Source organism: Pezoporus occidentalis, unplaced genomic scaffold (genome assembly GCF_034315485.1).
Source record: "Pezoporus occidentalis ecotype Australia unplaced genomic scaffold, CSIRO_AGI_Poc_V1 ctg176, whole genome shotgun sequence".
In the NCBI taxonomy this organism is placed as follows: Eukaryota; Metazoa; Chordata; class Aves; order Psittaciformes; family Psittacidae; genus Pezoporus; species Pezoporus occidentalis.
Window position 1 is genome coordinate 1,357,802 of NW_026913596.1, and position 17,745 is coordinate 1,375,546.

At 45.8% G+C, this 17,745-nt stretch overlaps 2 protein-coding genes across 3 annotated transcripts; one reads left to right on the forward strand and one right to left on the reverse strand.

The window, feature by feature from the left end:
- Positions 1-633: 633 nt before the first annotated feature.
- On the reverse strand, positions 634-12,813 carry LOC134161587 (transcription factor HES-5-like). 2 transcript variants are annotated; one of them, XM_062614582.1, is made up of 4 exons: positions 7,994-12,813; positions 2,203-7,875; positions 1,853-2,033; positions 634-1,726 (listed from the first exon to the last, which is right to left on the reverse strand). In XM_062614582.1, exons 2-4 carry the CDS (start codon positions 2,446-2,448, stop codon positions 1,485-1,487), a joined length of 669 nt encoding a protein of 222 aa, XP_062470566.1. In that variant the 5' UTR covers positions 2,449-7,875; positions 7,994-12,813; the 3' UTR covers positions 634-1,484. The 2 variants fall into 2 exon arrangements, with proteins under 2 accessions (XP_062470566.1, XP_062470565.1); XM_062614581.1 differs by having other exon boundaries at positions 2,203-12,813.
- LOC134161588 (transcription factor HES-5-like) lies at positions 12,382-14,186 on the forward strand. The gene is made up of 3 exons (XM_062614583.1): positions 12,382-12,514; positions 12,811-12,991; positions 13,137-14,186. Exons 1-3 carry the CDS (start codon positions 12,455-12,457, stop codon positions 13,409-13,411), a joined length of 516 nt encoding a protein of 171 aa, XP_062470567.1. The 5' UTR covers positions 12,382-12,454; the 3' UTR covers positions 13,412-14,186.
- The last annotated feature ends 3,559 nt before the right edge of the window (positions 14,187-17,745 follow it).

The following is a 17,745-nucleotide window of genomic DNA, read 5'->3' on the forward strand; positions in this document are numbered from 1 at the left end:
GACTCTGATTTGGTGCTCGAGGAGCCCTAATTCAGGTAGGTGCAACGGCAGCAAAAGGCCCTACCCAGGTTTGTGTGTCCCCACCAGCGTAGCACTCACCCCTCCACCTCTGCAGGAGCTCTACCACCGCTGCTCCGTGCTGCTCAGGGAGAGCTGCAGCTCTGTGGGACACTTTATTCACATCTCTGAGCTCTCAAGAGAAGAAATTGTGGGAAGGCATTAAGGGATACAAAGCAGTGCAGTGATTGAGTCTGCTTCCTCTGAGTCTGAGGTGCAAAAAGGTGTGAAAGGAGGACTCGGATTCCAGCCACTACCTGCAGGGAAACCAGATGGCTGGTTCGAGGCCTCACTGCTTGGGTGAGAAGGTTTTGTATGGATAGGAGAGGCAGTGACTAAGGAAATGCTCAGTATGATTCAGCTGAGAGAATCTATGTGACAGTAGCACTTGCTTTACTCTTGGGGTACGCACGTGATGGGAGACATGAGAGTATATAGATGAGAATACAAACTCCTTCTGCTGTACAAAAAGACCCAGCCCTTTAGAAGACTGACATGTCAGACTGTCTCAGGGGTGCAGGTGGCTGCATATGCCTCAGAGAGAGAGAACCCAGACAGCAGTTGCACACAAATGCATTTTATTGCTCTCTACAAACACAGAGACGCATACACAGTATGCAGGTAGCCATAGGGCTGTCCCACTTGTGGGAGAAACACTATCCACCATGAATTAAACCACTCAATACAGACAAAAATCATTATTATAATGAAAATGCTAGAAAAAGCATAGCTTACACACAAAATGTATAACATTGACAAATCAAGCCTTTTACCCACTACCTTTTCTTTAACGTAAAGCAGTAACGTCCTCTTCTAAATTGAAAAAAGCAGCAAAGTAGTAGAAATATTCCACATAGTTTCCTAGTTTCTGTCCTTTATATACTAGGATTACGAAAGGGCCGTGGGGGAAAAATCCAAAACCAAACCAAACCAATCTCTGATTCTGTACAAGTTATAAGCAAACAGAGGGAAACTGATTTTAATCAAGTGTGCATGAACAAAAGGGCAGTAAATTTATCCTCCGGGGTGACTGAGCAAACAACTGTTGCTGGTCAAGCCAGAGCAGAGCTGATGCCTCTTACAAGCAATATGAGAGAAATCTCTCCTACAGCAATTCGTGTCCATCACAACTGTAACACTTACAAAACACACCCCTTCATTTTGAAGGCATTCACCCCTGGCTGGCAGCACTCTGTGTACTGTTACCAGCAGTGTCTACACAGCTCCAGGACCATGCAACAGAATGCCTGAACTTTTGCCAAAGGATCCCAAAGTCAAAAGTGTGCCATTCTGTGTACTGATAAATAAAATACATGGGGAAATAACATTCCCCACAGAAGAGAGGATCAGAGCTGGACTATCAGATGCAGTCAGATCCTTCGTCTGGACTGTAAAAGGCAAAGGTCCACGAAATAAGGACTCCTGGACTACCAGGGCCTCCAGAGGGTGCTGGCATCTTTCGGAGACGCTGGCTTCAGGATGCTAGGGTTCCCGGGGGAAAAGGCGACCTCCGTGGCAGCCGACTGGCTCTTCTGGAAGTGGCTTAAAAGTTTGGTCTGTGTTTCAGTTCGGACTTTGTGAAGAGAGAGGAAATGGAAAGCCTCTTGCAAACACCTGGAATAGCCCTCTCTGAAGTCAAACTGAGAGCTCTTATGGAAGGGTCCTGCAGCTAAAGAAGGGAAGAAAAGAGGAGGGGAAGAAAGAATAGATTAGAGCAGTTATTCGTGGCTAGAGGTTCATAAAACTGTCACAGGTCTGCAGTAAGCTGGAGACTGAAACAAAATTCAATACTCACCCTTCACCTGCAGCTGGCTCTGCTGCTTGAGGTAGCTGACAGCCATCTCCAGGATGTCGGCTTTCTCCAGCTTGGAGTTGGGCTGGTGTCTCTGGAACTCCTTCTCCAGCAGCAGTTTCAGCTGCTCAATGCTGCTGTTAATCCGGTCACGACGCATTTTCTCCACCACGGGCTTCCTCAGCTGTAAAAAGCAAAGAGACCTGTTATTAGAAGGATCCTCTCCCTGCCTTTCACAGCATCTTTGCTGCCCATCACTGCTCCTAAACAATGTGGACTGGTTTCTCAGGTGGTTTAAACCGCTCTGAGAACAGCTGAGAGCACGGCTAAAGCCTTGCTGTGCCAGGACTTACTTTGTTTTTCTCCTTTGGTGTCAGCAGGTTGTCGGGCTCCATGAAAACAGTGCTGGGAGCCATCTGTCCTGGGAAAGGAGGGACAGTCTGGAAGTGGAAGTCCAGGAGAAGCGTGTGGCTGGAGGCTGGCTCTGCCTGGTATTTATACTGTACAACCTCTCCAAGAGTCTGTGGGTCTCTGGCTTGGTGGTGTTTCCCACACTCCACAGCCAATCCGGGAGAAGGGCAGCACAATAGGAGAAGCATCTATTCTTGCATGCTCCATTGCCACTGAATAGCCTGGGGATAATGACCTTCTCCCAGATGAGCAGGTGGGGAGTGTGTGGTACGTGAAAGGCTGGGATCAGAATTACGTGTCAGAAGCTGGGAAAGAGCTGGCCTTCAATGGGAAAAGGCTGCTGACTAATGCCGCGGATCAATAGCATTCCCGGCGCAGCCTGCGGCTCACACGGTGCAGGAAGGAGCAGGTCAGCTGCCGGTGGCGGGAAGGGACGCTCACAGGACAGGCACACGCTGGAGCAGGCACCCAAGCACACGCACACACCAGCACGTTCTGCCTGCCCGGGGAAAGAGCAGGATCTCTGGAATCCCACCCGCCCAAGGCCAACTGCTCTCCCCCAGGGACTGTGTTAGCAGTCCGGCCCATGTGAAACAGAAAACAGGTCACTATTTCAATTTAGGCCATGCACAAAGGAAAACTGAGCACAAAAGGAATCTGTATGGCCCATAAACTTGTTAGAAATCAAAATTCCTGATTCCTCGCTACTCTCCACTGGGCCAATTTCTATGCTGAGATGCACAGTCCTTGTTAAGTAGGTTCCTGCAACAGGAAGAGTTAACGCTCTTGCTATTTGCATCCTGTAAACACACAGTGGAAATGTATGATGGAAAACATGAACCAGATCTGCCTGCATTTTACCTGCCTTCTGCCCATGCAAGCACTGCCTTCTTTTGTGAGCTCTAAAAGGAGGACACGGCAGCAGTGTTTTCTGCATCCTCTGGACATGCACCCTGGACTGTGTGGAGCAAGGCTGGCAGGGATGTTGCCCTGTTACACCACAAACAGGGTGCAATGGGCAGGCAGCAGCACTAACCCCATGTCTAGAACCACGCATTCTGGTCCCAGATTTACTCCAAACGGGCTACATGACCTAAGCAGTTTAACGCTTTTGTCTGTGAGCATTGATATCTCCCTCTCTAATTCAGTACAGGAGTAATAATAATAATAGTAATAATAGTAGTAATAAATTAGTGTCAAGTAATGTTAGGGCTTGTGTTTGGGGATCTCTTACTGTAGTAATTACTGTTTGTATTTACATTAATATATGTGCATTTATGTATATAGTAACACAGGCGTGTGTGGTCACACGTCTTTCAGTGTGAATACGTATACCCACAGACACATTTCTCTCTCCCTCTGCAACTCATTATTCGTAAGACCAGGTAAGGTTTAAATGACCTCTTCCAGGATCTGCTTTTCCATCCCTATTGTACTGCTCTTGAATAGGCTCCTTCTTTTCGTACAGAGCAGCAGCTGTTGAGCTCGGAGTCTTTTATGTCAACTTGTGGGAAAGCTTTTGTGACACCATTTCACATGTTCTCCTCAAAGCCTGTGCATTATCTTTGAGCCCATGTAATGCCACCTCTGAAACCAGTCTTTCGCTCTGTGTATCCCTCTTGGGAAGATTCTCTGAAACAGAAACTCCTGAGTAGTAACTCATTTCTTGAGCTCGTTAATCAAGCGCATGAAGAAGAAATATGCCAGTCCCGTGATCAGCAGGGCCCACTGGCACTTTTACGAGAGAGTTTCTGGTTCCCAGATTAACTCACTAATAATCAGCTACAAGAACAGCAATGATTTCCCCTTCCAGTACAAGTCACATCAACAGGCACTCCTGGTTTAGTCCAACAGAGCTACTTAAAGTCTCAGATACCTTCCCTGCAATTATCCACAGCACACAACAAGAAGTCTAATTCTCAGGAATCTGAGCATTATTGCATTCCTGTATCATAGAACTTTTATCTGGGGGGAGGACTAACTTTCCATGATAAAGCTGTAGTAGAGCTGATGCATGATTTGAGTGACTTGGTCTGCCTTTGGCTTTCTTCTGTCACAGCTGTGGGCTCTGGCTGGCTCTGGGGTTTGCCCAGTGGTCCTACAGATGTGTAGGAGGGCGGTAAGAGCCCAGGGTAGCAGCTGCTGCAGCCCCTCAGTCGCTGCAGAGCAGGCTGAGCCCATTGCCTCCTACACATCTGCCACCGTTCATTCTGCCTGGGAGCTCTGCACCAGGATTTTACACACAAACCTCTTATATCTCTACTCAGCACCCAGGGGATTCCTGAGTTAACTCCACTGGAATAGTCATGCTAGCCTGAAATACACACAGTTAAAATAGCTTTTTATTTTCTCTTTGGTTTCATAGTCTGTGAGGGGAAAAATGAGCCAATTACTGACTATCTTTGAAGAGTTACTCAGATTAGATGCTCAATTACCCAAAATAGATGTTCTGCTTCTCCTTTGGTTGGAAATCCTAAAGGAAACTGTTAACAAATTCTTCCCCATTATAAAGTTAGCAGAGTCAGTGGACTTTATGCTAAGGATAATGAATTCTGAATTATACACCTTCTACTATAGTTCCAAATATATACAATATTGCACAGAAAACTTAATAGGATCCCAAGATACTGGATTCTGGATGACATATCTGACCTATGGCATCAGCAAATAGCCTTCTGCCAGAATCTCTGCAGGATGTTAGCTCTTTAGGAAGACTTAAAGATGCTGCTGCTTTCCCAAGTCTTGAGAGATGCTCATTCCTCCTGTTGCTTCTCTCCCGATATGTGCTGCCCAGATGGCCTTTTGGGAGCAGGGTTTCCCACTGAACACAATGCAGAGGCAAGCACCGTTGCTAATGTGGTTTGTAGTCAGGCACACTTCCTTTGTGACAGGAATGACTATAATTAAGAAATGGTGTGGGAAACTCAGAAGTACACAAACTTCCATAGCCTTATGTTAGTAAGTCATGCAGAAAGCTAAAAAGCTTTGGAGCAGGAACAGAGCAAAGCTTTGGAATAAAGAGTGGGAAAGACAGCAAGAGGAGACTCAATTAGTGTTGAGTCCTAGTGACCATCCTGAGGTGACAAACAGAATGGGTCCAACCCTACAGGCCTTACTTGGGTCCTCACTGAAACCAGCAGGAACTTAGGACTCCATGACAAGTGGAGCAGGCTGCTGGATTTGGCCTGCAGCTTTTGTACCTCCAGAGCTACCTCCTGACCTCCTGTAAACTGGTGTAAACACAAATTCCCTCTATGCCTCCGGTGGAGTTCATCAAAATCCTAACCAGCAAAAGCTGAGCCTGGATTTTCACCTGCCAAATACCAATACCGGAATCTGGGCTAGTGTTTCCTATTTCTTTCATCCAAGCAACAGAGAACAGTTTAGAAGTATTAATGAAGAGAAAGGCTTTTCCAGAGCATTCCTGGTATAAAATCTGATCTAATTTTCTTAAAGCCAAGCCCAGCTCATATAGAGTTAAGGAATAAATGCCCTCCTGTACCATTACAGGTGATGTGCCACAATGGTAGCCATCATATTTGGGCAGGTCAGCCTTAGATATAAAGAACAGCAAGAGAGAGGTACTGAGCAACATGGGGTATGGGTGCTCTGACACCTGGGAGCAAAGTCTCTTGGTGTCTGTCAGTGCCTCACCTCATGGAGAGTTCTACCAAGAACCCAGCTATTCTGCTGGGCAAAGCTGAGCTGAGGCAATGCCTCACCTGCAGCAGAGCATCTGAAGCTGGAAGGAGGAAATCATCCTGTATTTAATCCCCATACAGCAAACAGCAATTCAGATTAACACACCCAGGCAATTAAGGATTGGAGAAGCTTCAGTTTGACTGTTTGCAACAGTTTGAATAAGCACACATCAGTTTGACTAATATCCGGGGTCTGTGTTTCCCAGGACAGACTAAACAAACCTGGGGAATTAAAGAAGCAAACAGAGCATGTGGCTCAGAAGTGTTCATGTGGGCTGAAGCCACCTCTGCCACCTTCACTGGGACAATTTTCTCTGGCCTTACTGGTGGATGAGTAGGATTCTGCTGCTGCAGTTCCATTCCCTGTCATTTCCTCCTAGCTCTTTCCTTGCTCTGCTGCTTGTTTGAGCCTGGTGCAATTGCTGTTTGCCTGCAGAGCTTCCTTCACTTCTTCCTTTTTATTTGGGGTCCATCTTCCCTTCATGCAGTTTTTAGAATCTGATTTTTCGTTCTGCCACTCTTTTCCCTCTGTCTGTCACAGGCAGATGTGGCTGGAGGACAGCAGTGTCCCACAGCCCCACAAACTCTGTGAGTTTGGAGTTCCTTCCAGTTTCCCACACTGCTCTCCTATTCACTGCATTCAGGCAGAGGATAAAGGAAGTGTGCCATGCTACAAGCTGAATTAGAAATGGTGTTTGACTTCCCTTTGTACTTCACAGAAACCTTGCTCTGGGCAGACCATCTGCATAGCACTCACTGTGGGGAAAACCATTGATCAAGGCCTGTCAGCCCAGCTGGGGGAACTTGGGAAAGTAATTCCTTGTGCCACTTCAGTTCTTTAGGGCTTAACATCTGGCTGGAGGGGGAGGCGACAGTTGATGGTTTAACAGTCTTGCTTCCTTTCAAGTTTGGGATGCTGTTTTGATCCCCTGATAAGCCTTTCTGAAATCCTGATTTTAATAACATGGAAAGCATCCAGAAGACTAAGAATAATGCACTGGCTTTGCATTTTCAAAGTGCTTTACAAATACCAGCTAATGAATTCTCAGCAACCTCCTCTGTGAGATAACAATGTATTATTAGCAATGTTCTACAAAGGAAGAAAAATGAGGCAGACAGGGGAAAACCCAAATTTCAGTATTTCCAATAGCCTACTGGGTGCAGTGTTCCCATTGCAAGTGGCTGTTTGAGACATCTGGTTTACAATGACGCTCAGCACCCACTTTTCTTTTAAACAGCTTTGGCATCTCTGAAAGGAGCCAACTCCCCAGCTTGTGGCAGAATGTGGCTTACCAGCCTGGACCACACTCGCAGCCAGGCACCACCTAGATAAGCAGATGCCAAAGTTCTTTGTACGTAAGTTCAGCAGTGGGTTTTGAAAATGCTATTTAGTACAATTTAAGCCCATGAAATGGCTGAAAAAGAAGATGCACTCAAATCCTTGGTCAGGAAATACATAATGATCTACTCAACAGAAAATAACTTGATCTCTGCAGAAAGTAAACTGAGTTTTAACTTGTTTGTTCATGTTTCTACCCAAACCTCAGGCTTAGCAGCTGTCCTTAGTCCTTGTGCACATCTGTCTGTCAGCATCATCGAATTCTGATCAGCTGCCTCCCAGTGGTTATGGTTATTCTGGGATTGGAGCTCTGAAGAGGGGAGGATGCAGTGTGCCCTGAATTACATGAACTCTGAGTTTATGAGGGAATTTCAGGCCCAAGACTCTTGGCTTGAATAAAACCAGTGACTCAGAAATGAGGAAGGAGCCATACTGGTTGAAGGTAGGGAACAATCAGATGAGGCTCAGGGGACGCCAGGCAAGTCTGTCACTATTATCTCCCCTGTCCACCACTGCCCTAGCTAGAGCTGAGAAATTCAATATCTGACACACGCAGATAGGATCAATCGCTGCTCCTGTAAGGGAAGAGGTGACAGCGCTCCTATCTGGCACAAACACCCCATTCCCATCTTGTCAATGACAGCGAGTGACTCTTGGGGCCAGACCTTGGGAACCACACTCCCAATTCTCAACCTGCTATTCTCTCTGCGGGATGCCTTCTCCTTGCCAAAATGCTTGGCAGCACTAGCTGGTAAGTCTTGTGATCTTTATCATGAAACACACAATACTTATGGCCTTCATTAAGACTTCACATCCAAGCCTCATGGTTCTATAAAGAAAATTAAAGGTATCAACCTGAACAAAGTCCAAATGCTCAATAATCAAAAAGTTAAAAAAGCATCATTATAGAGCATGGGGTAGCTGAGTCCCCTGCTAAAAGCAGGAGAGAATATATTCTGTGGTTGGTTTATATAGGTTTTTGAAGGAGGAGGGTGGTAAACACGTAACATGGTGGCTCCTGCAAAGCCTGCTCCCAGGGCAATGTGTTCCTTTGAGACATAATTGATTCCTACCATCAGGCACCAGCCTGCTCTCCCCGAGGGTCAGCGCTTTCCCACATCCAACCCCATTATCCCACAGACCATGCCTTTTGTACAACACACTCCAGCTATTCATGTGCAAAGCAGCTGTAATCCCCAGACCTTTCAGAGTCAATATACCAGGAAATAATAAATCCCTCTTGTGCACTGCTGAATATGCTGAGAGGTGACTTGTGGGAATTTCAGCTGGGCAGAAAAATAATAAATTCTCCTTAATTTTTAATTATTTGTAATACTCACTGTAGGAAGACTGTGTCAGTGGTGCATGACTATTCCTGGGTCACCCACATAAGCAGCTATAGAAACTGCTTTGGCCTCTACCAAATGCAGATCAAATTGTCTCATATGTTTCTTAATGATCAAAGTCCACTTGCCTTCACTTGGGCACCTGGGAATGGGAGTACATGGAGCATTCGGGATCTAAAGAAAACTAATTAAAAAAGGTTCAACCTGTGAAGAATGTACTTTACAGTAATAAAAGACCCCTTTCTGCCAGGGTTCTAGTGTCCAAAGGAGGCAAGACAATGCCACGCTAATGACATTTAATGGAATATTATATCCAAAACTCTAACAACAACATAACCCTTTCCCCTGAAAAAGGGAGATTGCACTGCACTTCCACTCCATTACTTCACTTGCCTTGTGCGAGCGGGAGAAGCTAATCTTGAATAGCAGATTTTGCAGGATAATTTCTTTATGTATTTCCTCCCATGCTAAGCAATTTTCTGAAGTACGTATTGTGTAGAATGCAGTAGCACTGAAACACCTGAGCAGAACATGGTGCACGTGTGGGCTGGGAGAAGGGGCTGTCATCTGGGACACCAAAGGAAGCAGTTGCTTGTAAACTGAAACCGCCAGAGGCTCTTTGGGGTTCACCTCAGGCAGCACCCTGCCTTTTCAAACCTTACCCAGAAACCTCCACAGAGCAAGTCATAAGAGTATGAGGATGAAGGGATGTGGTAATACTGCTGGGATTTGTGGTGCTATATTTCAGGAATCTAAAACACTAGGACATGCCCACCCAGCAGCAGTATGGTGTGTGGAACAAGATGCAGAGCCAACAGCTTCACCAAGCAGTCAAAGATAGTTATTTCCACACAGATGTGTCAGCACTTAGGACCTGATGGGTGTTCTCATTGCTACTATCTTCCTCAGGGATGCTGCCACTAGCCTGTGGCACCTGTGAAAGTGAGACCAGAGCTAGCTTGGTCCTAAAAAGCCTTCTATTTTACCTGTGTAAGTAACCCTTTAGAAATGCTAGAGCTGGGAATCCATGGGCTGGCCTGAGGAAGAGACAAAAGCCAACTGGAGATCAGACTGCACGCAGGACAAACCTGCTGGTCCTGCTCTCCAAGCAGCTGTGATGATAAGGGGTGTCCAAGCGAAAAAGCATCACTGCCAGACTCCCAGCAGATGGAGGGAAAAGAAAATCTTTTGCAGGATAGCAAGAGGAGACCACCCTCTGAGTTTATAAGGCAGCCCAGTGCTGTCCCTTCTCCACTTTGCTCTCATGGGTGCTGAGCAGTATCCCCACGAGGACCACTTCAGCCCTGTCCCTACACCCACCACAGACACAGGCTCAGCTCCTGATTCCAAAAGGTCTCTGAAAGAGTTTATCAGCACTGCTCCCATTTCCCAACAGAGCAAACTGAGGCAAGATGAAGCAAATAGCAGCCCCCAGGCCAGCCAGTGCTGCTGCTGAGCTGGGTATTCTTGCCAGGCACCCCCTTGCTGCACCTCTGAGAAGCCCCTTCCTGCACAGTGAAACTGCACAGCCTCACTTGCTGCAAGAGCCATGTGAGTTCATCGTGCCTTGACAGAAGCACAGGCTCCACAAAAGAGTTATTAGCACCAGGCTCTGTGGGTTTGAATTTCCCTGCCTTTCCCATACTTTTCCCCTATTGATAACATTTCTTGCTGGGACAATAGAAGTGTGCCTTGCAACTACTCATGACATTAGTGACGGTGCTTGAGCCTGAATAATTTAAAGGGAAAAAAATCCAACTCCCAAAAGACCATCTGGCTATCAGTTATAATACAGCAATAAAGGTCAGGGCTGCTTCTCAGGAGTTGGGAAAAAGATGGATTTTGACACTGAAGAGTCTCTTCAACCGCCTTGTTACATGCCTACCTGTCAGCTCCTAGCTTCTGCCACCATTGCTCCCTTGCAAGGAAAGGGATAATGCAGAATGCCAACTTCTGGAAGGAAAGCCAGCCAAAGAATAGAGGAGGAAGGGCTACACCTTATTATAGCTGGCAAAAGCTAGGGCATGGTCTCTGAGCTGTATCTTATTTTGTATCATAATCCTTTGACTGCTTCAAAGTGTTCATGAGATGTCTTGTCTCCTGGCTTTCCCACAACGCAGGGAATAAAAGGGCTCCAAGGACAACATCTGCCCTCCACAAAGAGCTTAGCCCATTCAGGCCCATACAATGAAAACCATGATGCTGCCTGGTTCAGCGACACCTCCCTCCTTCCTGTCAACTGCCCATTAAACTCAGGCTTCACTTCAGGATTTCCAAGTAAGAAATTGGCTTTGGCTTTCTTACCTCACTGCACACTTCCCTTCACCATTTCCATTCCAAGATTCCCAGCCACGCTCCCGTGCACAAGCAGTGCACTGGGAAAAGATAAGCACACGTGTGCCTCGGGCACAACAGGCTAGACCCTCAGATGGCAGGATGCAGCACAGCTCTTCTCAGGTAGGGTCTGGGCTATTTTTGGTGCTGCCTCAAGGGCTGTATACAGGCAGGATTTGTCTCATAGGACAAAATAAGAACTTACTTAAAATGTCCACCTAAAATGTCATTCTTTTTCTTGCCTTTACCACAAAAGAAATAATGTTTGCTTAATTGTCATTGAAATTTTAATGTAAATGCAAGCACGCAGCGCTATCCCCATTTTGCAGATAAGTTTACACAGGGAGGCAGCTATGGTCTCTGAGATCTCATGATTGCTGTCTGAGATCTCAAACTGTGGCAGGTCCTGTCTGCAGTGGGACAGTGTCTGCAGTGTGATGCTCCCTGGTCAGATGGGAACAGAGCACACCATAAATCTCAGGCACTAAATCCCATTCATGACACACCTCTGACTTCCAAAGACCTAAGGCTTCTGGGTTGAATCTGATGCTATTCTTTAGCTCATCTTAACCACCGTTCTTGTAAATGTCTGTATGAAAGAGAGTAGAAAAGGGGAAAAAAAGAGCTACAGGGGTGACAAGGCATGGGCCCAGTTCTGCTAGGAGATGTGTGCTTTCCTTAGTGAAGGCAATGGAAACACTGGTGCAACAGGCCCACAGACCCTGCTGTGTTAAGGGGAAGAGAGAAACAGAGGTTATCATTTCCATTTCCTTCCTATTCCTTATTTACTCACCCTGTCTATCCAACATCTCGCCATCTTGACTGTCAGTTCTCCACAGCATTTATAAGTGTTACGAAACAAGCCTATCATTTCACACTGGTAACACTTTGGCTCACCTATTAGAAGTGTAATACCTGTACGGGCCAACACAAATAGACCCACATTCCGGCAAAGGGCACCTGGGACCCTGGCTGTGAGGTGTCCTCTCCAGAAAGAGCAGAGATGTCCTTGGAGCTGTTGATACTAACCCTAACAGTGCTCCCTTCTTCTTTTCCCGCCTTTCCCCAAAAGCGTGCCTCCTCCACGCTGCAAATGTGACTGGCACATGCAGGGACTCAGGAATGCCATTGATCCCAGACAACCAGCTGGAGGGTCAGTGTTTTCCCAGATCCGGGGGCAGCCCTGAAGAGCCACGCTGCACACTCCACCAGTCAGCGTGGGCAGAAGGTTATTCTCTCCAGGGCATTTGCAATCAATGTACCATGCACTAATAGATGCTTCCTCTATTGTTCAACTGTGTGCCTGGATTGGCTGCATGGCTGTGGGAAACACCAGTGATCCCGAGACTCACATATCTGCTGAAGCTCCCCGATGTATAAATAGAGGCAGTTGATAGCTGCCAAAGCATAGCCTGAACACTCAGCACAGCAGCCTGACTAGGGGGTCTGTGCCCAGGACTCAAGAGCACTAAGAATGGCTCCCATTGTCATGGTCCACATGGAGGAGAAGCTGCTGCCAAAAGAAAAGAATAAAGTAAGTAGAGCCCCTGACAGGATTGGAAAGGCTGCCCTGTGCTCTATGCAATGAGCTGCCTCTCTCAAGTAAATACTACATAGGAAAATGTGAGATAAAGAGGGAAAAAGTGGTCTGGCGGAAGGCGAACAGGTTAAAGAGAGAGGAGAATACACAGATTTTTGTAAATGAAATTGAGTGGGGAACAGGCAGGCAGCAAGAAAAGCTCTCCTACCAAAAGTGTCTTTGAACACAAGGGAGGAGAAATAGGTCAGATCTCAGAAAATCCCTAACTCTCTGCTCCATCTCTGTCACAGCTGAGGAAGCCGGTGGTGGAGAAAATGCGTCGTGACCGGATTAACAGCAGCATCGAGCAGCTGAAACTGCTGCTGGAGAAGGAGTTCCAGAGACACCAGCCCAACTCCAAGCTGGAGAAAGCTGACATCCTGGAAGTGGCTGTCAGCTACCTGAAGCAGCAGAGCCAGCTGCAGGACCGTGGTGAGTGCAGAGCACATCTTGCACACCCCTCCTGTATAGCCCTGGCCCCTGAAAGCAAGCAGGGGCTGTGGTAAAAAATCACCACTGTCCCATGTTTTGGTAGTAATCTTAACCCTTTGCATTTGCTTCTTTCTCTCTTTTCTAGAATTCATGCACAAGAACGTAGAGCAGGACTTCAGCAGTGGATACCTGCGGTGCCTCAAGGAAGCTATGCATTTTCTGTCCTACTATGAACCCAAGAAGGAAACTCAGGTGCAGCTGATCAAGCACTTCTGCAAAGCTCAGATGAGTGCAGATGTCATGTACTCTCCTGCTCCGTGCAGTTCACCTCTGTCACCCTGCCTGTTTGCCAGAAAGCAGCCTGCACAGAAGACTGTGGCTGCTGCTCCTACCATCTGGAGACCCTGGCAGACTTGCTGAACTTTGCTTTATTCCTATGTTTTGCTACAAAAACTAGAGGGACCTGTGATTGAATAGTTCCTCTTTAAAGTAGGAAACATTGCTTTCCAAAGGCAGGAGGGGGGCAGTTATTGTTTTTCTGTCACAAGAAATGAGGGTCGCTAGGTAGTTTCCCTTCATAGTGAAGGACTGTGTGTGTATCTTGCAGCAAATTTGCTGCTTTTATTGGCGGGTCTTAGCCAAAGAGAGAACCACGTTCTGAGGTGATTTAGAGAGCCAAAGCTCTTCAGTTTCCATCACACTTTTGCTTGACAAGGCTGTCAGTGCAAATCTTTCTGCTAATTCCCTGGGTCACTGGTTCAAGTGCTCCATTGTCTCCAGATGATGTACTGACCTTCCTAAAGAAGGAGCACTTTGAAGAATGTATTTTGTATCATAAAGAAAGTATTGAGCCTTTATCTTTTGAGTGAAAGCTGTTATTAAGAAATGCTGATTCCTCTGCAGTTCCTGTGCTATTTTTAGTCTATCTTCTTTCAGAGAGTTATAATGGTAACAGATAGCTCTAGGGAAAATTCTCCTCATGTCAGCATGTGCTGCTCTCAGCTGAGGAATACTTGATGCCTTTTGTAAAGGAAATACCTGTGATATACCTTGAGGAAAAGGGGGAGGAAGGGAGGCAGTAAGCGTTTTATAATCATTCACTGAACATGCTGAAGAGCTTAAAAAGCTTTTATAAAGTTGTGATGTATTCATCCTGTGTGATGTTCAACTTTGGTGTCTTTACTATACAATACAATAAAACGGTTTTAGTCATTAATCCTTTGGTTTGAACTGATTAAAATGGCTGGGCTGAGTGTTGCAGGTAAACTCCTCTTGCAGTAGGGGAGCTATCAGGTCATGTCATATTTTTGAGCCCTTCATTCCATTACATAGCTTATATTTGTGACATTTATTTGGCAGAACGGGATTTCAGACCCTGCCAACAAGCAACCTCGGGAAAAGTTATTAGCAATTAAAATGGAGGTGAAACTGAAGGGGGATACTGAGAGGTGTAGACCCAGATACTTCATAGCAACCTATTCAGACCTCAACAAATCACTAATTTCACAGCCACTTTATTTCCCCCCACTCCCCATTCATTTGCCTGCCAACCTGAGGTCAGCCGTATGCTTTCTGTCCATTTAGAGGGCAGCAACATGAAAAACTCCTAATAACTTCCAAAGAGTTTGGCACCTAACTCTGGGGAATCTCACCCGTTTCTGTGAAACTAGTTTTTGTGAACTAGTTTTTGTTGCCTTTTAATTTAGCACCTTCTGTTGCTGAAACATGAATTCTATTAGGCAGGAACAGAATTTCTTTACTGATGTGAAATATGCCCATATATGGCTAAAAGTCTACACAATTTGATAACAGACACATTGAAAAAGCATTTTCTCTCCTAAATTACTTCCCCATGCTCTTCTTTTTGTCGAAGATTTTATTCTTTTTCTCTGACATCCACCTAAGTGTCCAAAACATGCCCTGAATAGGGGCTGTGCCTCAGAGTTGAGAAGCCACCACACTCCACCACACTGAAGGTTGTTGCAGAGACAGTCCCTCTGGCAAGCATCATTTAAATGATCCTCCCTTGATTTTTTTCACCCCACCTCAACTCAGAAAACAGATTTAGCATATCCTCTTAGGTGGGGATTTACAGCACTAGCTGAGGAAGAGAAGTGTGAGAAGGGGATCTTAAAGTCACCAACAGCCTTTCCAAAAGACAGCACTTTCCCCAGTAACATTCACTCACTTTTCCTTAGAAGAGTTCCCATTCCTTGCTAAGCAGGTACTATTTACCTTTTATGTTTCCTTCTCTTCAAAGTAAAATAAATCTGCACAAATAATCAGTTCACAAAACTATTATCTAATCACAGTAACACATTGATTTGGATATCTGATCAACCTCTCATTCTTCCAGAGATACAGTAAGAGTGTCAAACACCACTGGTCAACTGTTTAAACTCTCCTCAGATTCCCTGGGAAAGGTGCCCTGGAAAACCTTTGTTTCTACCATATGCTTTTTGCCCTTGGAAATATTTGATCTTGTCAAATGGCTGCCTAACTAAGCACTAAGCAAACTCAGATCTGCTAAACTGGCAAGATCAAACGTCATTCAGACACTGCCAGGGGTACCTGGCCAGTCCTCACTTGATTTGTGATTAAACCCTCCGTTACACATATGGGAACAAAAAAGCCAGCTAGCTGGGTCAGGAACATATTGGTCTACCTTGTCACAGTTGCATGGATCATTTTGGTTATTATTTTACCTTGAATGCACATGCTGGCTGAACGCTTTTCACCTGTTTGCCAGTGCAATACAAGGTGGGGTTTTGGTACAGTTCTGCAATTCATCAGGGCTGATACTAATGCTGCAGATGAAGTTGTTCCTCCTAATTAACTACTAAATAATTCAGAGAAGATATTTTTAGGTTTTGTGGTTGCTTAGTGATCTTGCAAGAGTCACTTCACCTTGCTGTGCTCAACTTGTCTGTGCCAGTTAGTACAAGCTTCTGAATCCCAGCAGAATTCAACCTGTGTTTTTAAATCAGCCCTAATCAAGGCAGTTGCAGATAGAAAGTTTGGTTTGGGGGAGTTCAGACTCAGGCAGAATGCAACGTGCCCCAGAGCACACCCCAACCTAACCATGCACCACAGGAACTGGAAGTGGAATCACACATGGCATGGGGAAGCACGGATGGGCATTCTCTGCAGCTAACATGTTGCCACCCAAGTAAACCCCGTTGTGAGTGTCACAGTTGGCAGCATCCCTGCAGTTTGCTTACAGCTGACAGCATCAGTGGAAAAGAGAAAAGGAAACCAAAGAAGAGCTGCACAAACTGGAGATGACTGCTGCAGGTGAACCCAGTCCCTCTAGTTCTAGCCTAACACAGGAACATGCCATAGAAATGATAACTGCGCAAAACTCATGTGAGATCAGTGAGGCTTCTAAGCCCAGAACTCCTGCCACCTATGTTGGCATAAACCTGGAGACATGGCTCCTGTCACTCAAACCACAAGCTCCAATTCTCATTTACACTGAGGCTATACTATATTGCTCTGGCTGTAGCAGGGTGTAGCAGACAGTACATAGCCGTCAGTGCACCTGCGATTCAGACCTACCATTTGCAGAGTGGTGTAAGGGAGAGGGGAAGAAACCAAACCCCACCAGAAAGCCTCCCCTTGCTCCAGGGATGCGTAGCTGATGCAATTGCACTGCTTCTGGTTTTTGCCAGCCAAAGACTTGCCCTCTGGGCTTTAATGTAGCAATTACCTGAATGCTAAAAGCCAGACCTCTGGTCTCCCCAGTCCCAGCACAGCAAAGGTTATGTTTACAATTTATTAATTATTATCACTTATAATAATTGAACGCAAAGCTTCTTACTGCTCCTCTGTCCCCTGGGGTGACTCTCCCCTGCTCCAACACATTCCCACCCTTAGGGAAGATGTTGTTTATTATGCTGATCCCACAGCCCAGGAATACTCTCCTGACAAAGCCCCTATTAACCTCAGAGTGTGGGCCCGAGTTTCTCAGAGTTTCCCACACTTTCTTCCCTATTTATGACATTCAAAGGGACCACAAAGGAAGCGTGCCTCACAACAGCCCACATTAGTGACACTCTTTGGCTTTGCATTGTGATGACCAGCAATTCCTGTCCCGATAGACCATCTGGAGAGCTATTTTCCCAAGGAGCACATTGATCGATCAGTATTATGCCAGAGCCCTTTTAAAACTTGGGAATGTTATGCTCTTTGACACTAAATAGGTGTCTCAAGAGGGGTTGTCAGAAAGATTTTAAACCATTTAAGGAAGGCACACACAGAAAAATAAAAATCATAACTACTTCTTTAAAAACACCATCAATAGCATTTGTGAGAGGCTGACATGAATGCAGGAATTGGTCTCATATAAAAATGCTCTAGAAGTGATATAAAATGCTTTAAGCCATCATGTTGTATGCTGTAACTATAGCCATAGACGTACAGGAGCACTGCTTTTTCAATCTGCATAACATAGACAATGAAAGTGTGGGTTTCTGTACTCTCTTCTGTTAGCCCATCTTCCCCCAGACCTGTTGCTACATTGCAACATGCCGGGTTCCCTCGATGGAAAGCCAAGTATCAGATGGGTTAAGGAAGCTGTCAATTGGTATTACAAATCATAGCATCTTCTGTGAAAACAGTGTGTGTAGTAAGCTTGCCCCTGGGCTGAGATCATCACCTACAAACCAGAAGCAGAAAGCTCCAAGGTCCAGTACCCATTCCCTATGCCAGCAGTCCTCCAGCTGTTCCAATTTATGGACTGTAATGAACACAAG

Coding starts and splice junctions, on each gene's coding strand:
- LOC134161587 (XM_062614582.1), bottom strand. CDS start 2,448: ATGCTTCTCCTATTGTGCTGCCCTTCTCCCGGATTGGCTGTGGAGTGT. Junction 2,034..2,202: donor CACCAAAGGAGAAAAACAAA/GTAAGTCCTGGC, acceptor TGCTTTTTACAG/CTGAGGAAGCCCGTGGTGGA. Junction 1,727..1,852: donor GAGCCAGCTGCAGGTGAAGG/GTGAGTATTGAA, acceptor TCCCTTCTTTAG/CTGCAGGACCCTTCCATAAG.
- LOC134161588 (XM_062614583.1), top strand. CDS start 12,455: ATGGCTCCCATTGTCATGGTCCACATGGAGGAGAAGCTGCTGCCAAAA. Junction 12,515..12,810: donor TGCCAAAAGAAAAGAATAAA/GTAAGTAGAGCC, acceptor TCTCTGTCACAG/CTGAGGAAGCCGGTGGTGGA. Junction 12,992..13,136: donor GAGCCAGCTGCAGGACCGTG/GTGAGTGCAGAG, acceptor TCTCTTTTCTAG/AATTCATGCACAAGAACGTA.